We start from the raw sequence: 22,004 nt of genomic DNA on the forward strand, positions 1-22,004 counted from the left end.
CCGCCATGGGAAATGCGGGTCTGGGCTGCAGGCAATTGAGAGCTGGCAAGGGCTCTATTGGGACTTGGATTGGGCTCTGGACTACGGACAGTTGATTTCAACCTCATGGTAATATAATGAATGAATGGAGGATGAATACCAACGTGTTTGTGCAATTGAATTGTCCGTTTTTGAATGGTTTAGTGTCTAGGATAGGGGACTGTCTATTATAGGCAGCCAGAAAAGATATGCATCTTACACAGGGCGTCTCTTCTAATGAAACGACCTGTACAAACAAAGACAATATCTTCAGTCTCACAACAGCCATTGCAAACACAATGGCACGGCAAAGGGCATGTACGTGAAAAAGCGCATAGGTAATTACGAGTACAAGTCCATTATTTTCCTCTCCGTCCGTCTATTGAGAATTTTTTCTGACCAGAGGTCCAACAGAATTGCTAGCCTGATGCGCTTCACCACTCCCCCTGAAGTCAAAATCCCCTCCATCCGATTTGATTCCACCCCTCCTTTGAGATATTATACCGTCAGCCCGGATAGCCGCCCCCTCTTGTTTCTTTCTTTCTTTATTTTTAATGTGTTCATATCCGTTAGATTGAAAACAAGATTGTAGATTTCATAGTTCTTAGCGCTGGGAGTTTACAATCGCAGCATCTTGGCGGCAAAGTTCTCAATCAGCTGCTCGTTGGGGAAGGACATCTCCTCCAGCTTCTGGGCGTAGGGAGTGGGCACCTCGGCACCGGTGACTCGCTGGGCAGGGCCGTCAAGGTAGTCAAAGGCATACTCCATGGACAGGGCGAGGATCTCAGCACCAACACCGAAAGCAGGGTAGCCAGACTCGACGACAAGCAGACGGTGGGTCTTCTTGATGGACTGGACAATGGACTCAAGATCCAGGGGCTTGATGGATCGCAGGTTGATGACCTCAGCCTCAACACCGTAGTTCTTCTTCAGGTTCTCGGCGGCAACGAGGGACTGGCCGACGCATCGGGACATGGTGACAATGGTAAGGTCCTTGCCGGCACGCTCAACCTTGGCCTTTCCAAAGGGGATGACGAAGTCGTCCTTCTGGGCAGCCTCGGACATGGGGAAGCTCTGGCCGTACATGAGCTCGTTCTCGAGGACGACGACGGGGTTGGGGTCGCGGATGGCGGCCTTGAGCAGACCCTTGGCGTCTTCGGAGCTCCAGGGGGAGACGACCTTGAGACCAGGGATGCTGCCGTACCAGGCAGAGTAGTCCTGAGAGTGCTGGGCAGCGACACCGGCAGCGAAGCCGTTGGGGCCACGGAAGGTGATGTTGCAGGGCTGGATACCACCAGACATGTAGAGGGTCTTGGCAGCGGAGTTGACAACATGGTCAATGGCCTGCATGGCGAAGTTGAAGGTCATGAACTCGCACTATAAAACGGAAAGGTTTGTCAGTTGATATTGCAGTCACAACCAAGGAGAATTGGAAAAAAAAGAAGATGCCATGTCTGTACAAGCCAAATACAAGAACAGGGACAGGGGCATGTGCATCGACATCATATAGCAATGGCAGATATGGAGATATAAAAGTATAAAACTCACCACAGGGTGCAGTCCGCTCAGGGCGGCACCGGTAGCCAGGCCGGCAAAACCCATCTCGGTGATGGGAGTGTCAATGACACGCTGCTCGCCGAACCGATCCAGCAGTCCCTTTGTGACCTTGTACGCTCCGTTGTACTGGGCAACCTCCTCACCCAGGATGAAGACCTTGGGATTGGCCTCGAGCTCCTCGGCCAGAGCCTCGTTGAGGGCATCTCGGACAGTGTACTCCTTGACGCCAGCGCCCTCGGCGTACGCCCTGCTCTGCGACGATCCGCCAAAGTAGACGGGGCGCGCAATGGCCTGTGAAAAGGACGGCGCATTCGCCTTGATGGATGTGGCAGCTCGTGTCGAGGCAGCCAGACGAGCTGCGGGCCGGAGGAATCGGGACATGGCGGGCTGAGGCTGAGGATTGGCTGCTTGAAATATTTATCGACAAGAGGACACGAAACCGCTCGCAGCTAGCCGTCTGCTGTCTACCTAGACGGGGGACAGGCGGGAATGGCAGAGGGAGTTGGGGAGAGAGGCTTTGGTGTTTTGTGCTCTGGAGCGGTTTTAGTTTAGCTGGAGGCTGCTCCCAAAAAAGACCAAGAGGGAATTTCCGGCCCCAAGCAAAAAAATTCCCCAAAAAGCTCGTCCAGCCAATGGAGCACAGCCAACTTTTTTTTTTTTTGCGCCTTTGCGAGCTACAGCTGGGTTCTGCCCGCTAATGGCCAGGGCCTTACAGCGGGACGTTGGCGCTGAACCCGCCTGTAATCTTTGTTGGGGAGGACCAAGGATGGGTGCTGACTAAGGTGCCTCTCCGCTGCCGGAGGCTTTTTCGCCGCGATAAAGCGACGGGTTGTCGAATCAGAAGGGCGAATTGGGCTGCGATAATGCATCTGCCGGAACTAAGCGGGATCAGATCAATTAAAGATAAGGCAGCGACTGGAGCGTGGACAACACTTTTGATGGTGTAGATGAAATGGCTCACAAGAACAAGAACACGCAGACAGCAGAACAAGTTGGCGAAATGGTCATTTCATGCAAAAAATAGAGAAATTATTAAAAAGATGCAGCGTTTTGCATCTTTTGCTGTAGCCATTACATATGCGTACAATAAATGTGCCGATTGTTTCATCAGCAATGCATCGTCATCCCGTTCAAGTAATCATGCTCGACGCCGCTTTTTTTTATATATCCTCCCACTGGGGTCGCTCATTACTCCACGTCAATCAAGGTATCAAAATCCAAGATGGTATCAATTGCTTGGTCCCCTTCACACATACACACGCACTCTCTTCTTCCCCTCCCCCCTGTCCGTGTTTAAGCGGAAGGCTTGCGGCCAACCATCAGGTACATGGGAGTGAACAGGTGCTCGCGGCCACCAGCAACCAGGCAGTCGGCAGCGAGAGCCAAGCTGTCGGCCGTCTTCTTGGTGCCGGCAGGGGCAAGGCCAATCTTCTCCAGCAGACCAGCCAGGTTGTGGGCAATGGTGCGGCCCCAGGTGGTCATGCGGACAATGGTGAAGATGTCTCCGACCGACTGAATGTATCTCAATTCACCGGACAGAGGCCAGTACCAGGGGAGGGGGTCGGGCCGGTCAGCGAGATCCTCATGTCTGAGGAGCTCAAAGCCAACAGCGCGCATGGCGTCCAGAGCCTCGGACACCTTGCACATATTGGAGATGCCGTCACCCTGCTCGATTCCGAGACGGATCTCGCGGTGGTGCAGGTTGTTGTTGTCGTATTCATCAGTCATAAGCCACTCGTAGACGCCAAAGACACCGCCAGGCTTCAGCACGCGGAAGATCTGGCCGTAGATGCCCTCCAGAGTGGGGGCGTGAACGGTAGCTTCGATGGCATAAACAGCGTCAAAGGTGTTTTCAGGGAATGACATTTGCTGCGGACGGGATTTGCGTTAGTATAGAACAAGACATGGAGCAAGTTGTTGCAGGTCGAACATACCATAAAGTCACCCTTGACAAAGGCCAATTGCTCGGAAAGGCCCTCCTTCTGGGCATAGTGGGTTGCTCGGTCGATCTGGTAGTCGTTGTTGTTGAGACCAGTGACGTGGCAGCCAGTGAACTTTGCAATCTCACGGGCAGGGCCACCGACACCGCAGCCGACATCGAGGACTTTCATGCCCTCCTTGATGCCAATGGTGTGAGCCAGGTAGTGCTCGTGACGGGCAATGGCCTGGTAAAAGGGCTCGCCATGGGAGAATCGGCAGAAGTGGAAAGACTGGCCCCAGCCATACTCGTACAGATCCGTCGCCAGGTTGTAGTAGTGTCTCGTGAGAGTGGCATACTCGGCGGTTCGCGCCTGTTGATTGGAGGGTTAGAAACCGTGGTTTAATTCAATCAATTGCCCTCTCTTCTTAAGGGAGGGCAAGAAGAGAGTAGAGCGAGGAGGAAAAAAAAAGACTTACGGCACGCTCCTCAGCGGTCTCGTTCTCGGCGGGCTTGTTGTCCCAGTGCTTAAAGTACTCGTCGACAGCGGCCTTCTTGGCGTCGGAGCCCTTGGAAAACATGGCAGCAATGCCTCCCTTGGCCTTGGCCGAGTTGCCGTGCAGAGCCTTGTTGAAGGCGGCGTCTCGCGCCTTGTCCTCCTTCTCGAGAGCTACGGGTGCCATGTTGAATTAGGTGGTTGTAGCAGGATAGAATTAAAAAATTAAGATGGAAAATCTCTATTAGCTGCACAAAAAGAGGGTCAAAGGAAGGAAGAAAAAGAAGAAGAGAGAACTAAAGGCACACAACGAAGATGGAGATGCTCCAGAGGTTGGGGAAAAAGAGGACGGGTGGCTGCCACGCGAATGAGCGGAGCTGGGACCTTTTTATGCGTTGTCCGTTGTTTGGGTCTTTTGGCATCAAAATCGCAATGCAGCAATTTCATGGCACCTGTCCGCTTCTTTTTACCCCTGACGAACGGCAACCGCCAATCTCCAATTCTAATTCTGGGCTTGTGATATCGCACTAGACGAGCAATTTGGGCCTTTGGTTGGTTGGATCGAGGACGGGCTGCCACGTAAACGGTAGGCGGTGAGCGCCCCGCAGTGTGCGAATACGAACGCGAACTCGCTTTGGGTGTCCTTGCATGCGCCTCTTTTTTTTGCGGTGAATTCCTCCGTCGGCTTCACTTTTTTTCGTGCTAAGGATGCGGTATAAACTCCATATTAGGGGAGGTGTATCTGCGGAGCCAAGCGCCAAATCTCCAAGTACGCGTATAGGATGTAATTAGTGCTGCTACTAGTATTCCTCGTCCAGTGGTATCATCTGTATTCGCTCTCGTACTGTAGAAATCGGTGTCGGATGGATGGTTGCGAGCTGAGATTACTAACTAGATAAGTCGCATTGATGTGGCAACGTCCGTCCGTGTCTTTGAAATTGGAGTGACGTCCATTCCTCCCTCTCCCCAGCCGCGTGTCCAATTTCCCATATCTGTATCCGTACGTACAATCATCTTGTCATCGTACAAGCAGAATAGCATGTGCAAATCTTGCCGAGATGTGGCATGTTTCTGGAAGCCACAGGCACATACAGCCTAAACGTGCCTGACCCGAATCCTGGAATTGTATCGAAGCCACTTTTTTTTGGCTTTGCAATGCGCCGGGGTGGCTATCGATAAGATTCCACATCATGATTATGTAACCCTTGTTTGTGGCGGGCGGTGGCAGGTCTCCACCAAGATTTCTTTGCCGTCGCGATCCGATCTTGGATTTGCAGCTTGCATCCGTACAGTTACAGTTACAGTTGCACCTTGGAAAAGAAACACCATCACCAATTCATCGCTGCATCTCGTCGCCCGTCATGCCGCCCCAAATCAAACAAGATCTCAACCGGTCGGGATGGGAGACGACGGACTTTCCCTCTGTCTGCGAAAACTGCCTGCCCGAGAACCCCATGGTCAAGATGCTAAAGGAAGACTACGGAGCCGAATGCAAATTAGTATGTCGCTCCCTGCTCGATATCATTCTATTCTATAGAAATGTGTGTGCTAACAGAATTGCCAGTGTACGCGACCATTCACAGTCTTCAGCTGGGCTGCTGAGCGCGCCCAAGGCCGCAAGAGACGGACCAACGTTTGCCTGACGTGCGCTCGACTCAAGAACTGCTGCCAGAGCTGCATGCTGGATCTCAGCTTTGGTCTGCCCATCACCGTCCGTGATGCTGCGCTCAAGATGATCGCCCCGGGCCCTCGATCCGATGTCAATCGAGAATACTTTGCGCAGAACAACGAAAAGTTGATCGAGGAAGGCAAGGCCGGAACGGAAGAGTACGAAAAGACGGACGAAAAGGCCCGCGAGCTTCTGCGCCGTCTCGCCGCCAGCAAGCCGTACTTTCGCAAGGGCAGAACCGTGGACGAGTCAGAACTCGCTGGCGCAAGAGCTGGAGGAAATGCTGCAGTTGGAGCCGGTGTAGGAGGCCCTGGCCCGATTCGAACTCGAGATTCAAGGGCTGCTGCAGCCGCAGGCGCGAGACCTGGCGGGAAAGGGCGAGGCCGTCCGGCATTCCCGAGCGCAGCACAGCTCCCTCCGAGCCCCAAAGATTGGCTACCACCGGATGACCCCAACATCATGTCCCTTTTCGTAACGGGCGTGGAGGACGATTTGCCCGAGCACAAGCTCCGCGACTTTTTCAAGGTTCACGGCAAGATCAAGAGCTTGGTGTGCTCTCACATGTCCCACTGCGCGTTTATCAACTACGAGACGAGAGATGGAGCCGAGAAGGCGGCGGCTGCTTGCCAGGGCAGGGCGGTCATTGCTGGATGCCCGCTGAGGATCCGCTGGGGACAGCCAAAGGCGATTGGCACCATGGATCGGGAGCAACGCTACCAGATGCTGCAAGATGCTCGCATCCGTCAGAACAAGCCGCAGCAGCGCGCCCTGGAAGGCGGCCAGCAACCAAGCGTGGCGAATCGTGCGATTGCTGCACCACCACCTGGCGCAGAAGAAGCGCCCACCTACGCAAGCATGTCTGGAGAGTAGGAGGATTTCGCCGTATCTGGCCATATTGGCTTCTTTCTTTTTCCTTGTTCTCCTTTTTCTTTTTTGTTCTATCCATCATCTTCTGGCGTTAAGGTGCCATAGGGAGAATACAGCGGGATGCATATTACGTCGTCTACATATCGAGGAATCAAACATGATGGAAGGCCAAATATATCGTGTGTCATTGGATTGGAGGGTATCATGAGTCCAGTAATTCTACATAGTTTTTTACAATGATAAATATACAAAGGCTGCTCATCAATTGCAGCCACAGCCACCACCACTCTTGCCATTGCCCGCCGTTAAGATACTGTCATTATCGCCTCGCTCGGTGTGTTCGTGTATTCGCAGCTCTGTTGTTAAGGATATTAGCAAGGTTACAACATCTTGGAACCGGTCCTGTAAATCTTACTGTACGTGTGCTTGTCGCCGTCGCTCTCAATCTTTTCTCCCTGGACGATGTTCTGGCGCAGGATGGTGGCCACGTCCTCGGCATGTTTGATTGCCGTCTGGATGCTGGAGTCGGAATCAAGCGCGCGGTTCTCTTGGAAGCCCTGTCGGATCTGGTTCTGGGCGGCAGAAAGGACATGGACGTCGCCTAGATGCAATTGTTAGTCTTGCTTTTGATGTCGGGATTATAAATGAAGACCGGGTTTTTCGAGGGAGCGCATCTTACCCTGAAAGGCGATTCGCGCAGCGCGCATGAGGTTTCTATAAGCCGCCAATGACATGGTATTGGATGGTTTAGACGGAATCGCTAGCAAAAAGAAAGAAGACGACGAATTGTAACTTGTATCATGCAGGCGAATGGAAGTGCATGTGCATGTATTCAAGATTAGTAGCGGGATGATATCAATTTTGAAGCTGCTGCTAACTAACGGAGGTCCGGTTCTGCCGTCTTCCGCCGACATCCCACCACAGATGGCACTACCAGCCCCTGTCGGAACCCCACCATTGATTGGCCGTTGGTGGGAGAAGAGGAAAAAAAAAGAAAAAAACTGGAGATTGCCTCACTGCCCTCAGTCCAACCTTTTTTTTTCCCTCCTCAACCCAAAGTCTGTCATTGCAAATCATCACAATGGCTTCCGTCTCGCAGGTTGTCACTCTCCCTCTCCCCGCCCTGCCTGAGGGCTGGGCTGCCGACAAGGACTTCAAGGCTGTCGGCAAGCTCTCCGGAGCTGTCCAGCGCAGCATCGAGCCTGTTGGACCGCATTTCCTGGCTCACGCCCGCCGAGCTCGTCACAAGCGCACCTTTTCCGAGGATGACCGAATCCAGGCCCAGGAGAGCGCCAAGAACGTCGAGGATGTTGATGATGGCGATGAAAGCGAGCCTGAGGACCCCATGATGCTTCAGAGCCAGGCCAAGGACTGGAAGGTATGTGTTGAAACATGATGGAGGGTGATATCGGGATTGGGATTGTCAGTCCAATTCGGCCAATGCTAACAGAGACACACAGACTCAGGACCACTACAAGGTTCTCGGCCTGTCCAAGTACCGCTACAAGGCCACCGAGGAGCAGATCAAGAAGGCCCACCGCAAGAAGGTCCTCAAGCACCACCCCGATAAGAAGGCTGCCCTGGGCCGTGCCGAGGACGACCAGTTCTTCAAGTGCATCCAGAAGGCCACCGATATCCTGCTCGACCCCATCAGACGCCGCCAGTTCGACTCCGTCGACGAGGAGGCCGACGTTGAGCCCCCCACCAAGAAGCAGCTGCAAAAGGGCGACTTCTACAAGCTCTGGAGCAAGGTCTTCAAGTCCGAGGCCCGTTTCTCCAAGACACACCCCGTCCCCACCTTTGGCGATGCCAACGCCACCAAGGAGCACGTCGACGAATTCTACAACTTCTGGTACAACTTTGACAGCTGGAGGAGCTTCGAGTACCTCGATGAGGATGTTCCCGACGATGGCGAGAGCCGTGACCACAAGCGCCACGTCGAGCGCAAGAACCAGAACTCTCGCAAGAAGAAGAAGGCCGAGGACAACGCTCGTCTGCGTAAGCTGCTAGATGACGCTTCCGCCGGTGACGAGCGTATCAAGCGCTTCCGACAGGAGGCCAACGCCGCCAAGAACAAGAAGAAGTTTGAGAAGGAGGCTGCCGAGAAGAAGGCCGCTGAGGAAGCCCAGGCCAAGAAGGAGGCCGAGGAGAAGGCCAAGGCTGATGCCGAAGCCGCCGCAAAGGCTGACCGCGAGGCCGGCAAGAAGGCCAAGGAGGCTGCCAAGAACGCCGTTAAGAAGAACAAGCGTGTGCTCAAGGGCTCCGTCAAGGACGCCAACTACTTTGCCTCTGGCGATGCCTCTGCTGCCCAGATCGACGCCGTTTTGGGCGATGTTGAGCTGGTGCAGGGCAAGATTGATCCCGATGAGATTGCTGCTCTTGCTGGTAAGCTTAACGGCCTGACCGTTGCGGACGAGATCAAGGGAGTCTGGACCGCGGAGGTCAAGAGGCTTGTTGATGCCGGCAAGCTGAAGGAGGGAGAGGCCAAGACGCTGGTGTAAGTGGACTGAGGATGAGACGGATGGAATTGGAGGATTAGAACTAAAAATTAGACGGTCATGACGATGATGAATAGAATGGACTCTGATGGTCAATGTTTATTTGCTTGAAACTTTGTATATGACGTGAATCAACCTTGCCTAAAGTGAAGCCGTTCGTTTTAATCTTTGACGCCTATACATCTAAATTATGCTCAATGTTTATGACAATGGGTCCTTAGGTTTGAATCACTTGATATCGGTTTCCCTTTTCAAAGTATATACGGGATATATATGAAACTAGATTTTAGCTGGGGTAAATGCTGGAATGAGTCCTATTTCTTAATTTGGATACAATTCATTGATCCGTTCCGAGATCATGGTTACGATTGATAGTAAGGTTCGTTTTCCCTTGCCGTCTGAGTTACTCAACAACAGTTTCCAAGGCTCGATCAGGTTGTACTCTCCAGACCCTTGCTTCTCGTTCATACACTCAAACAAATTTTCCCATCACGCGTTTCTTCTTTAGTTTCTCTGCTCGAGGCACCTTGCCTCTCCCGCTCTGTCTAGCAAACTGCAAGACGATGGCGGCGGCTCCCGCAGCGATGGGGCAAACTGGACCTCCCATTTATTAATCCAGTTGGCCACGCGCCGTTGACGTCTTCTCCAATGGGCTGAAATTATAAGCTTGCAGAAGTGGGATTGGACCGTCCAAGACTTAGAGTATATGCAGATGACTTCTGGGAGGCGGGCGGGGAAGCCAAAATTTTCCTCGGCGTTGTTGGACGCTGCCACAATGAGAAGCACTCTGTTTTGATGATTATCGATGGAATCTTCGATGTCTTTATTGCTATGCGGAAAGGCAAAAGGTATGACGATGATGTCGACCTGCCACTTTTCCACGGCGTGTTCGATTGCCTATGCCCCATGATTAGCCAAACGTGATTATAAGTGAGCGGCTAAGGGACCACAAGGCATACTTGGGCGCACTGACGAATCGAGCAATTTTGTGTGTTTGCATATAGTGTCAATGGGATTTACTATAGTCGTATGACCCATACTCAATTCCGTAAAGGCGAGACCCAAAGCGTTGGGGACTGAGGGAACGGAGTTTCAGGGCTGGGCACCCTTGACAATGATCGAAATTGTTGTTGTCAATGGCATAGACGGGGAACCTTATCAGGGCGGCGATGAGGACGTCGACAAGGAAGAGGCTTGGGATGCTGGAGTTTTAAGTGTTAATGGAAATTAGATGGTTGCAACGTCAACAGCCCTATGGCAGAGATCTTGGGACATTGTGATAGCCGCCACTGGGAAGAACAAGGAACTTGAAAGAGACTATCGAACTTAGCGAGAAGAAGAATGTGACGGTCACTTTTCTCGCTTTGGCATCAGCGTTGATGAAGTTGGCTTTCTCCACTGATGAGGGATCAGTCTTCTCCATTGATGAGGGATCAGTCAGGGTTCTCTTTTCGAATTCTATGCCATATGTAGCCTTGGCGGCATTGAATATCTTATTATCTAGCCGTTATAGGTCATAAGGGGCAGCGAATCAACATATAATAATAGTAATCATAAGCTTCAACGTTGATGGTAAGCTTGCACGGACGAACACCAATCTCAAGGAACATAATTCGGCTCCGCTGCACACAAAGGAGCGGTGTATTAAAAGAGTGATATACATAAAGGAACGACATATACAAAAGAACGATGCAAACAAAGGAATTGTGAGGAAGTTACATAATCTAGTAATTACGCACTTCAAATTGTCAGTCTGCGTCCTTTAGCCTGTGTCTTTTACGTTTTCATAAAGAAGACGAAAGAGGAGGAGGATGAGAAGAAGTGCACAAGGCACAACCAAATGAACTATGGCGCCAGAAGATGCAACTCATAATAAAGCTGCAGAGTGCTGGTGAGCTTTCTTTGACTGCATCGAGGCAATGACAATGACGCCATGGCTGCATCGCCAGCTTGACCGATTCGACCTTTGGGCTGCTCATAATGGTATCATTGCATGGCATCTGCGCGAGCGACCAGAGCTGGTGGACATGATACTTCAACTTCTGGCTCTACTGCACGACTATCTCTCTGGTAATGCCCACCTTTTGGCCGACGATACCATGTTGCCATACTAACATTATGCTTGATAGCAATCTGTACCTTAGCAGATCCTATTGCCGGTAGGGCTACGGCGGCTGTAGAGGATGCAAGTCTCCAGAATCAACCACCTTCACCTCACGCATCATCATCAATTAGCTCTTCAGAATGTTCATTTGGCCAGGCTCCCGAGACATCGTCCGTAGTTGCAGACCCAATCGACACAATGCGAGAGCGGGTGGAGCAGGTGCTTTCAGAACTTTTCAGAGTATCTGCTACCATCCACTCTGCTGAAATGATTTATAGATATACCAAAGTCGCAAAATTCGTTGAGAAGGTCAAGCGTGGTATGATGACGCTGCTGGCAACTTGCTGGATCGCCAGTTCCAATTATTGGCCGAAAATTGGCACAACGAAGCCATTGAGTGGGAACCCTCGCTCTGTGATACAGATGATGAATCAGATCTGGAAACAAGGCAAAAGAGAAACGAAAAATTTCTTCAAATGAGGCAACATGGTGAAATTAAAGCGATACACCCGACGACTTATAGAACGAAAAAATTGAGGAGGGACTTTCGCTGAGTGATCCATAAGAGGAGCGAAATGAGAAAGCTCAAAAAGCTCAAAAAGCCAAAGAGACTGGAATATTTTCTTGAAAGGAGGCAGCTTGGTGAAACAAACCCCCTTACTAACTGCAGGAATTGGCCCAAATACTAAGACGGAGTAGCTACCTCTCCTCAAAAGAGTGATAGTGAACGGTACGAGATACTAGAGGAATTTGTCCAGGAGAGACAGCCCAAAGAGATTAAGCCGCTGCAGGAACTGCTGGAAGCCGGGGAGTTGCATAAATACTCATACCGTAACAAAGAATGACTACCAGCCATAGCTGAGGAGAAGTAGGAGTAGGACTATTGGCCATAGCCGAACACCAATCTCAAAAAAACATAATCCTGCTCCGCTGTACACAAAGGAATAATGTACACAAAGAAACGACGTACACAAAGAAAACCACACAATCCAGTAATTTCACACTTTAGATATCAGCCTGCATCCTTGATCCTGCGTCCGGTACGTTAGTATAGAGAAGAAGAGAAGAAGAAGAAGTGCACAAGGTCCAAATAAACCCTGGCGCCAGAATACGTAACTTATAAAAAAACTCGCAGAGAGCTTGAAGAACATGGGGAGACTGAGAGACCAAGAGGAGTTGTCTAAATTGGATTTGAAACGGGGCCCGGGTTACGAGGTGGACAGTTCAAGGCCATTGCAGACGACATCAGAGGCACAGGAAGAGCGTAAAGAGAAGCTGCCAAAACTGAAAGAAATGTGAGTTGGCTATCATCGAACACATACGGCCTATCTGATTTCATGATAGAATAGCTCCCGAGCTTTCGGGATTTACAAAGAAATACCGGGATTTGGTTCAAGACGCACATGATGGATCTTGCGGGTACCGACCGACCAGGATAGCTATTATTGATACCGGAATGGTTGACATTCAGCTTGATACCAACAACATAGAGGATCTTACAGTTGACCGACAACAATCAGACACCCATCGCATCAAAGAACGGCACGAACACTGTAGCAGACGGCCGATCGATGAAACTCTGTGGTCCCGTATTAAGAAAAGACGGTCTCGTGTCAAGAAAAGACGATCTCCTATCAAGAAAAGACTATCTTTGGTGGACGATGACGATCCTTCAAGTCGTCGATTCCTGGCATCCAACGCGCATGGCATCCAGATGGCCAGAATAATAGGCTCCATAGATCCGTGTTGTGTCTTCTATATTGCTAGAGTGTCATCAAGGAGATCTGGAATCACTCCGGCGAGAGTTGCAGAGGTGGGTTACTCGCCCCTCCACGCCTTGGTGCGCTTTATCTCTGTCGTTGGCTTTATTAACTTATACACAAGGCGATACGAGGGGCGATATCAAAAGGTGTTGATATTATCTCCATGAGCTTCGGCCTCGGCGAAAAAACACATGAGCTTGAGGATGCTTGTTGTGAAGCAACCAAACGCGGCATTGCCATGCTCTGCAGTGCTCATGATGAAGGCGTAAATTTGGCACATGCCTACCCAGCAGGCTGTTTTGGGACAATCCCCATTATCGCCTGTGACGAGTCTGGGATAAAGCCTCCTGGAAATAAGAATCTGGGTAACGAATTTGCGGTCAATGTCCCGGCGGGGATCGCTCCGGTTCTCAACTCTAACGAAAATATATCAGAAAGCTCCGTGGCCACAGCTATCGCGGCCGGAATCAGCTCACTAATTTTATCTTGCCATCAGCTGGCGCACAAGGGAGAGGGGGACTTTGAACATAAGGGCCGAACCATACTTGTCAGGTATTACTTGAAAAAAATGGCTGGAGATGAGTCCAATTTTGTTCAGCTTGAAAGATTTGCTAGAATTGACCGCTATGTCAATGAAGAGAGAGATATAGATATACAGGCTATTCTTCAAACATTCTTCAGAAGCTAGGATGGGATTTCCTCCAGAGATCAAGATGAAGCTGCCTCCAGAGATCCGGATGGGGTTTCCTCCAGAGACCCGGATTGATGTTGACAGACGCCGAGAGACTTTCCACTAGTTGACGAGAGAGTTGGCTATGGAGGAAAAATTGCATAAAGGCCCATTGTAGCTAGATAGGGCTGGATAGGCTTTCGCTGGAGCAGCTGTCATGTATAACCTATTGTTTATAAGTGGTCTCGCTACGATTCATTCGTCTTGAGAGTTTAAACATCACCAGCTATTGAACAGTTAATGCCAACCAGAACAGAACCCATTCTATTCTATTTTATTGTATTCCAGTTTAATTTAATTTAGTTTATCCTTCAATTTATCCTGAATCATCCACCTCTGCTTCTGCTTGTGGTACGTAATAACTCGCCGCAGCCAAGGAATCTTCGGCATCCCGCGGACTCCGGGACATCCGGAGCCTTGACAAGTATCTTTCCTCACGAGATGTATGCAATAGTACATGCCGCTGCTTTCCGCAGCATCCATCAGCCTGGCTGCAGATGCGTCGCATTCCTCCTGCATCCTCGTGTCGACAAACTCAGGCAACAAGAGATGCTAGACATGATCTATTTTCTGATACACAATTGCGTGTCCGGCACTTGGTAAGGCTTAGTTTGTTGAATTTGGATGGCAGTTGTTGAGGTACAGCCACTAACACCGCCGGCAGTAAATGAACCTGGTAAAAGATGCTGCTGTAGAATCCGCCTTACCTCTTTCTTTTCATCCTTTCACTCAACTCACATGAGGATGAGCAAATCAAGTTCTTCTGGAAACAAGAATCGAAATTCATCTCAATTCATCATAGATTAAAACACCGCAGTACATACAGCATCATTCCATTATATAATTCGCAACCACCATATCCTTTCGCTCGTCCGCATTAGCTCAGAAGCAAAAAATCACCCGATACAATGCAGAACCTCGCGCCGTCCGCGGCCGCCGACGATCCAACCGCCCGGAGAGCTGTAAGTGCCGGTGTCTGAGTGTCGCCTGTGGATCTGGCTTGATGCGCATATCTAGCCGCGATGATGGGCTGCTGCTGGATGGGGTGATGAGATTGATTGAGTACTAACGATGGCCTTTGTCGGCGTGAATGACAGTGTGATCAGTGTCGTCTACGAAAGGTGAGTGTCGATCAAATTAGTGTCACTCTCTGCCATGATATTTCACTCTTCGATTGGATCAATAAGCTAATTGTTTTCCTTCAAGATTCGCTGTGATAAAGACTGGCCGTGTTCCAATTGCAGAACAGCAAAGCGGAGTTGCACATCAACCGGTGCTGGACAGAGGCCAAAGGAACCTCGACAGCGAGTCCTCATCTCATCTCAATAGTGAGTCTCATCTCATGTCACCTCCCATATCATATCATATCATCTCATAGTATCTCTTCGTCTCTTAATATCAAATCACATAACTAACAGGCACCAAGCGAGAGAAAGATTGACCAGATAGAAGCCCGCCTCGGCAACATCGAGGCTCTCCTCAAAAACATCTCGTCCTCCACCTCCACAGACGCCTCCAAATTCATCCACACACCCCAGACAGACATCACCATTCCGACCGCCGCCTCAAACGCCGACTATGACAGCTCCGACGAGGAGTCTGTCCTGGGCGGCGACTCGGGCCTGACCGTGCACACCACCTTTGCGAGCGAGTTCCTCGAGCGCGCCGTCAAGAGGGGGCCCCTGCGGCCTCTCAACCCCAAGATGGAGACGGCCCTCGCCAATCTCAGCCAGCTTGTCGAGATGCAAAAACATCGCTCGATAAGCCATGGGCCTCGATTCCCTCTGCAGAAGCCGGTGCCGCCGGGGGGCGTGAGCAAGTTGCCGATGCCTCCGCTGGCCACGGTAGTCTCCCTCCTAAAGCACGTCAAAGGTATGGGAAAGAGTTTACAAATCTTTTAATATTCAACATGAAAAAGGCGTGTATAATCTGACTTAAACCAGCCGCTCCTCCCACCTTCTTCACCATCCTGTGCACCCTCGTCGGCATCAAGGAGTTTGCAGAGCTGTGCAAGACCGTCTACTTCCCCACAGAAGACTTCTCGGACGCCACCTTTGCCGTGGTCAACGCCATGCTGTACAACCTCTTTGTTGAGCAGCACTCGCTGGACAAGGAGGGCGCGTTGCGTGAAGAGTACAACTCGTACGTGGCCATCTGCAAGTCGAATCTCGAGACGACGCTGGCCAACTTTCCGTTGTTTCTGTCGCCAAAGATTGAGAATGTGCAAGCTCTGCTGCTTGGTGTGAGTTTGCTTTGCTTTGTCTGTCTAGTTATTGATGGGTAGAGTAACTGATATTGTTTGATTGATATAGTGCCTCTATGCTATTGACGTCTCTAGGCCCTCGGTAGCGTGGCATCTCATCACAATGGCCGCCTGGCTGTGTCAAGCAGGTGGCTACCACCGCACAGAATCGCTGAGAAACGATCCTCCAGTGGTTGCACAGCAAAAGAAGGTCATCTTCTGGCATGTGTACACTTTGGACAAGGGCCTGGGCCTCAGACTTGGACGGGCGTCAACAATAGCGGAATGCGACATTGATATCAAACGCGAGTTTGAAGTCAACGGCTTCGACCATCTCACATCTACCACGTTTCCGACGTTATGGGTCAAGATTAGCAGCCTGCAGAGCCGAATCTACGAACAACTGTAAGAACCTTTCTTCATATATGAGCCCCTTGACCGCCTATTGTGGTCTTCTCTTTTGTCCTTTCTCTTTGTTTGTGGATCGGACCTGATTACTGATGGCTGTTCGTAACTTGCAGATACAGCCCAGTCGCTCTGGCAAGCCCACAGGCCGACTTGGTCCAACGAGCAAAACTCCTGGCCGCGGAATGCAGCCGACTGGAGATTGAGACGGATGAGACGCGTGAAAAGGTACACAGGTTACTCAAGTCGATAGGAACCTCGGATGTCGTCGACGTCTTTATCAAAGGCGACGAGGTCCAGTTCTACGTGACCAAGACGCTCATCTACCGCGTCATACCGGCACCGGAAGGCTCCATTACCCGATTCTGCGACGAATGCTTAGATGCAGCCCGTCATGCCATGAAGACGCATCAGGAGTGTGTTCAATTCATGGACATTAGCACGTACATGCGGTCCATGTACATTCATTGGTAAGGAAGACAGCAATTCTGAACCCACCCTTTCCTTTCCTTTCCCTTTCCGCCAACCAAATGCTGATTCTCATTTTGTCCCATCTCTAGGAACCTCTTGTTGACACCGTTTGCTCCATTCTTTGTCTTGTTTTGCTATGTCATTGAGACTTCTTCATTCGCAGACCTCAAGGTTCTCCAGGACTTTGTGGATTCCCTCGAAGGTGGGAGGGGGCTATCGGAACCCATTGACAAGTTATACCGACTATGCCGGGTCATGTGCGACATCGCCACGCTCTATGTCGAAGCCAAGGCCCAGCAGCAGCAAGACGAAAGCTCGATAGGGGATGAGTTTGAGATGTACCTCAGTCAGCTGGGCTTCATCCCCAATGAGGACCAACCAATGGCCAACGCAAACACCAACGATCCGGGGGTGCCGGTTCAGGGCAACGGCCAGGTGGCACAGCTTGCGGATTGGTTTTTTGGCAGCCGGAACATGATTAGTCTCTTAGAGGAGGACTTGTCGCAGATAGACTCGCAGAAGTGGATGCAGTCCGACATGTAGGGTTCTGGACCTCGGCTGTGGCATATGAAGTGGCATCTATAACTGCCGGCATGATAATAGTAATAATACCCTCGAATAGACAGCAATGGCATTCAGCCAGTGATTTAATGTAGCCTCTTGTGTCTTGGACGAGTCAATCAGTGGGGAATCTTGGGTCGTAGACTTCGTATCCTTCATCTTCCGTATCGCTCTCCACGAGAGAGCCCTTGTAGAGGCCCGTCTTTTCCGTATCCATGAGCGCACGAGCGGCCTGGTTCGCTGGTTTACGGGACGCATCAATCACTGCTGGTTGCGAAGCAGCCGGAGTTGATGACGACGCCTCTACCGGAGCAAAAGCACTCTTGAAGCCAGTCTTTTTGAAGCCGCCCTTTTTGAAGCCTCCTCCACCGCCACCGCCAGAGGATGGCGCTTCCTGGTCGTTCAACTTGATGCTGATCATGCCGTCTGCCTTGGCCTCGGCCTTCCTCGCCTTTGCGCCTGCGTTGGGATCGCGCACCATGGCCTTCATGTCCTTGAGGCGCTGCTTGTGGCTGTGATCGTAGCTGCTGAGATGGGCCTCATAGTCGTTCATGCGGGAGTAGCCCTTGGAGCAGAGGTTGCAGTAGAAGGATTTCTGGGCCTCTTTCGCCGAGCTGGTTTGCGCGGGAGGAAGGGTTTGGTGTCTCTGGAGATGGACGCGTTAGTCTGACGATGCTGAGGGTTTGTCGAAGGAGGATAGGCATTTACTGGAGGCATTTTGAAGTCTTGGAGATACAATCTAAGAATAGAGCAGTATCCAATTGTGCTGTGCGAGTGAGAGCTTTGCGATGCTCTGGCGTGAAGCTCGCGATAACGATGCACGATACGATACGCAACCATTGGGTTGAAGGATATCGGAAGATCGGAGAAAAAAGGCCGAGGGAGCTATGGTGGGGCTGATGATGGGCGGCTATCCAATCCTGGACCGAGATTAGACCGATTGCGGAGTAGCTTTGAGTACCTTTTAGGTACTATTTTATAGGCGATAGAATTATGATGCTCAATGTATCTAGTATGTACTGCTCCTCGATCCTACATTTGATATGGCAGGGCTGTTAGTGGCCAGCTTCATCAATAGCGGGAGACTTCCCGGCAGCCGTCGCTTAAGCTGCTTTACCAAGTCCTTCCCAAGGCGAACAAGGCATACTTGATAGATGGCTAACTACCTACCTAGCTAACAACAATGCTCTTTAGCTTTGACTGGACAGTGAAATTCATAATGTATGATAAATCACACGATTCATCTCGCTACAGGTGGTGGCTCATGTAAGGGAGAATACGGCGATAGGATGTTTCGTAAAACGTCTTGGCCGTAGAGCATGTGGCGTGTACCAAGGTAGGACTTGGTACTCGGACATGTAATTTAGCACCCACTCATACGTGTTCCTACCTACATACGCATCAAGCACATGTATGAAGCACGTATGTAATGCGGAATAGATGAAACCGTCCTGTACGAAAGACGCTGCTAGAGCTAAAAGGGTATGATGCTGTTGGGCGTTGGCAAATAGGGCGTCTCGAACATGTAGGTTGAGACAGTTGTCTCTTGGCCAATGTGCCATTGCGGAACATACGCGCTCCAATCAAGGCCACAACGGTTGGGATTGGTGGCTTCCCAGAAGGGAAATGGAAAAAGAGAAAAGAGTTTGAAACAAATCGAGCGAACGGGCGTTTCTTTTTTTTTTTTTTTTTTTTGCATAAAACTTGTGTGTCGTTGTTGTCTCAGCATTTATACCGGCGGGTGTGGGCGGCACTCAAACCATTTCTTGTTTGGGCATAGAGGGGCCCCCCCACAGCTGTGTGGTCTTTTGCTATTGGGCAGCCTTCTTTTTTCTTTTTTCTCCCCAACATACCCAGCCGGTGGTTTGATGCTCGTACGGACATGCGTGTCTCACCCGGGTATTTTCGTTTTTATTTCGGAATCTTTTGATACCCAAGGACAAAGGTGAAAATTATTCAAAAATTGAGAAACCTCATTCTTGAATCAGATACAGAGCAAGAAAGGAAAGGAGAAGAAAGGGAAGAGCTCGGCATTCGCCATGGATGACGACTCAGATGCCGAGAGCCCGCGAGGCTGGCGAGAGCGGAGGAACTCGACTCTGACGGCCATTTCTCTCCTCCAGCTGGATCCTGCGCCCATGGACTCAGACCCGGACACACCGACAGAAGAAAAGAGGCCAATTGACCCTCTGGATGCAGATGGCACCATGGAAGGCAGTGCGGGCAGCATCAAGACTGGCTCGACTATGGCGCCGGGGTTGAGTGGCAGTGGCCGAGGCGCCATCTATTACTGTTCGTTTCTCTTTTTTTCTTCTTTCCTTTTTGTCTGTCGTCCTTGGATAATCCCTGAACTGATTGCCGCCTTTATTCTTATTTTTATCTCGTTTTAACCCATTGCGTTTTCCCCGTGGTTTTATCCAGTTTCAGCTGCATTGCAACCCTGTCTGAGTCGAAAGTGTGTGTGTGGTTCCTTTTTTATGCTGACCGGTTGTGACTTTGATGTTTTTTTGTCAAATATAGTGAGCCGGATGCAGAGATATTCCAGCTATGCCGTGTCGGTATTCACCACCATGCACCTTGCCAATGTGTCCCTCATTCCCGCGGTTACACGAAGCGTGGCTGGCTCGGAGACTTACCTGCTTATGGCCCGGGAACTCTACCAGACGCCCATCACGGAGCCGTTGCTGGTTGGGCTGCCGGTTTTGATGCACATTGGCTCTGGTATTGCGTTGCGTCTTCTGAGGAGGTCCCAGAACATTAAGAGATATGGCGGGTCAACGCCGGGCATGTATGCCATGATGCGTTCGTCTACTGCTAACCCTCGGCCGTCAGTTCAGCTCTGGCCGCCGCTCAGCTGGATCTCTTGGTCTGGCTACGTCTTCTCTGCCTTCTGGGGGGCCCACGTCGTGATGAACCGAGTCCTGCCACTAGTGGTGGAGGGCGACAGCTCCAACATTGGCCTAGCCTACGTCTCTCACGGCTTCGCGAGGCACCCTATTATTGCAGCTACCGCCTACAGGGGCCTGATTGGAATAGGATGCGCCCATATGGTCTGGGGACTGGCCAAATGGTTCGGGATTGCGCCGTCAACCAAGGGCTGGTGGGGAAGCGAAGCAGTCACGGTTGATAAGAAGACGAAGCGGCAACGCAGACGCCAGTGGCTGGGAGTTCAGGCCGCAGTAGTGGCAGCAGCTGCATTGTGGGCGGTGGGAGGACTCGAGGTTGTCGCAAAGGCTGGGCCGTCGGATGGATGGGTTGGGAAGCTATACGACGATCTCTTTGCCAGAGTCCAGCTGTGACGATCGAGGTTGTGTCAGCGACTTGGGTGGAGGGGGAGGTGGTTGACCCATGACATGACAACGGATTTATGATGAATATACACGAATTTACGAGCACACAAGTAGCCTCTCTCGACCTGAGCCATGCGCATGAGACATCAATTCGAAATATGAGCCGCGAGCACGGGACTGTGCAGATGATCTACGCTAGGAGAATGAGAAGTTTATCCGGCGATCCATGGAGCCTCGGAATGCAATAAGCGGCCGGGGAATTTTTTTTTTTTTCTTTTCCCATCTACGGTTTGATATTTGCCGTGTCTGAGGACGTAAAAGGAGGTGAGGGGGGAGGGGGGGATACGAGTCCATGAGAGAGAATGAGGGGAGAATGAGAGTCCTTGCAGTATGCTGAGAGGCTAGATTCAACCATAGAATAACATACGAGTAGCAAATATGCAGCCAAAAAAGAGCTGAACTTTTACCACCCCAGGAAACGGAGTGAGGGCCGAGACTACGTAGCCACTAAGGAAGGGGGTGGTTTGATGAGTTGTTTTGCGGCTTGCATACGGGTATATTAAACAAAAGCGGTATGATGAAAGGGCTTTCTTCCTGTTGGTCTCTCTTTGCTTTTTTTTTTTTGGTCTGCATTTGGCATGCATCTTGCACTTTGAATCACCGCTTGAACTGTGGCGATCTATTGGTTCTGGCATCCGCGGCTGATACAAGCGTACCTGCAGGCGACTCTTTTCAGAAGTGACTTGTCGCAGGGAGGGCAGCCGGCCAAAAAGCCACGGCCGAGCTATGACTTAGTAGGTATGAGGAGGAGAAGAGGAAAAAAAGGGAGGGGAACGCTTGAGTGATTTGCTGGTGTTTAGGAAACTTGGGCGTGAATTACAAATCCAGAGGCGAATTGGGAAGCAGAGAAGAAAAAAGGAAAAAGGAAAGAAAACCGTGATGGTGGTTGATTTGATGTTTCTACTGACTGGAGGGGGGGGGCCAGATACAGGTAGTACTTAAGTTAGCGGCTAGTGGGTACATGTACTGCTTTGCAGAGGGCGCCATACTGGGGGTACATGTGCTGGATGGATTGCCGGGGGTGGTGGGGGAACAGATGGAGCTCAACTGGCAGCCCGGCAAGGCATCCAAGCATCCCATCAAGTGCAATCCGTGCTAAGCTTCTGTCTAGCTTCGGTGCCTATTAGTGGCTGAAAGGTGCAGTTGGGCAGTGATTGGACAGCGGCTGGGACTGGACAAGGTCTAGGTACGGAGTATTTTATGAGCCCGTACATGGATGACCTGTATGTGTCTTGGGGAGGAGTTGAAGTTGATACATACAGGTACATGACATGACTCCATACCTAGATGCATGCATACCTAGGTACAGGCAAATCAAAGCAGAGCAAAGCAAAAGGGAAAACAAGCACAGGGCA

The 22,004-nt window shown here is 50.9% G+C and overlaps 9 protein-coding genes across 9 annotated transcripts; 5 read left to right on the forward strand and 4 right to left on the reverse strand.

Moving 5' to 3' along the window:
- Positions 1-636: 636 nt before the first annotated feature.
- T069G_01887 (transketolase, pyrimidine binding domain-containing protein) lies at positions 637-1,956 on the reverse strand (the record flags this gene model as incomplete). Its single annotated transcript, XM_056169097.1, has 2 exons — positions 637-1,395; positions 1,567-1,956. 2 exons carry the CDS (start codon positions 1,954-1,956, stop codon positions 637-639), a joined length of 1,149 nt encoding a protein of 382 aa, XP_056034413.1.
- Positions 1,957-2,868: 912 nt separating this feature from the next.
- T069G_01888 (methyltransferase domain-containing protein) lies at positions 2,869-4,176 on the reverse strand (the record flags this gene model as incomplete). Its single annotated transcript, XM_056169098.1, has 3 exons — positions 2,869-3,444; positions 3,510-3,866; positions 3,973-4,176. The coding sequence occupies 3 exons, from the start codon at positions 4,174-4,176 to the stop codon at positions 2,869-2,871; spliced, it is 1,137 nt and encodes a 378-aa protein (XP_056034414.1).
- A 1,174-nt stretch (positions 4,177-5,350) lies between these two features.
- On the forward strand, positions 5,351-6,528 carry T069G_01889 (RNA recognition motif domain-containing protein; the record flags this gene model as incomplete). The annotated part of the gene is made up of 2 exons (XM_056169099.1): positions 5,351-5,488; positions 5,545-6,528. The coding sequence occupies 2 exons, from the start codon at positions 5,351-5,353 to the stop codon at positions 6,526-6,528; spliced, it is 1,122 nt and encodes a 373-aa protein (XP_056034415.1).
- A 258-nt stretch (positions 6,529-6,786) lies between these two features.
- T069G_01890 (complex 1 protein (LYR family) domain-containing protein) lies at positions 6,787-7,259 on the reverse strand (the record flags this gene model as incomplete). The annotated part of the gene is made up of 3 exons (XM_056169100.1): positions 6,787-6,881; positions 6,941-7,126; positions 7,205-7,259. 3 exons carry the CDS (start codon positions 7,257-7,259, stop codon positions 6,787-6,789), a joined length of 336 nt encoding a protein of 111 aa, XP_056034416.1.
- Positions 7,260-7,606: 347 nt separating this feature from the next.
- T069G_01891 (ribosome-associated complex head domain-containing protein) lies at positions 7,607-9,026 on the forward strand (the record flags this gene model as incomplete). The annotated part of the gene is made up of 2 exons (XM_056169101.1): positions 7,607-7,903; positions 7,986-9,026. 2 exons carry the CDS (start codon positions 7,607-7,609, stop codon positions 9,024-9,026), a joined length of 1,338 nt encoding a protein of 445 aa, XP_056034417.1.
- A 1,922-nt stretch (positions 9,027-10,948) lies between these two features.
- Positions 10,949-11,607, forward strand: T069G_01892 (uncharacterized protein; the record flags this gene model as incomplete). The annotated part of the gene is made up of 2 exons (XM_056169102.1): positions 10,949-11,093; positions 11,153-11,607. 2 exons carry the CDS (start codon positions 10,949-10,951, stop codon positions 11,605-11,607), a joined length of 600 nt encoding a protein of 199 aa, XP_056034418.1.
- A 2,921-nt stretch (positions 11,608-14,528) lies between these two features.
- T069G_01893 (fungal specific transcription factor domain-containing protein) lies at positions 14,529-17,281 on the forward strand (the record flags this gene model as incomplete). The annotated part of the gene is made up of 8 exons (XM_056169103.1): positions 14,529-14,582; positions 14,718-14,741; positions 14,827-14,948; positions 15,047-15,492; positions 15,564-15,862; positions 15,933-16,267; positions 16,384-16,737; positions 16,828-17,281. 8 exons carry the CDS (start codon positions 14,529-14,531, stop codon positions 17,279-17,281), a joined length of 2,088 nt encoding a protein of 695 aa, XP_056034419.1.
- A 133-nt stretch (positions 17,282-17,414) lies between these two features.
- On the reverse strand, positions 17,415-18,016 carry T069G_01894 (zinc-finger double-stranded RNA-binding domain-containing protein; the record flags this gene model as incomplete). Its single annotated transcript, XM_056169104.1, has 2 exons — positions 17,415-17,945; positions 18,008-18,016. 2 exons carry the CDS (start codon positions 18,014-18,016, stop codon positions 17,415-17,417), a joined length of 540 nt encoding a protein of 179 aa, XP_056034420.1.
- Positions 18,017-19,338: 1,322 nt separating this feature from the next.
- Positions 19,339-20,598, forward strand: T069G_01895 (uncharacterized protein; the record flags this gene model as incomplete). The annotated part of the gene is made up of 2 exons (XM_056169105.1): positions 19,339-19,591; positions 19,820-20,598. 2 exons carry the CDS (start codon positions 19,339-19,341, stop codon positions 20,596-20,598), a joined length of 1,032 nt encoding a protein of 343 aa, XP_056034421.1.
- Between the last annotated feature and the right edge of the window lie 1,406 nt (positions 20,599-22,004).

Source organism: Trichoderma breve, chromosome 1 (assembly GCF_028502605.1).
Source record: "Trichoderma breve strain T069 chromosome 1, whole genome shotgun sequence".
Taxonomy (NCBI): Eukaryota; Fungi; Ascomycota; class Sordariomycetes; order Hypocreales; family Hypocreaceae; genus Trichoderma; species Trichoderma breve.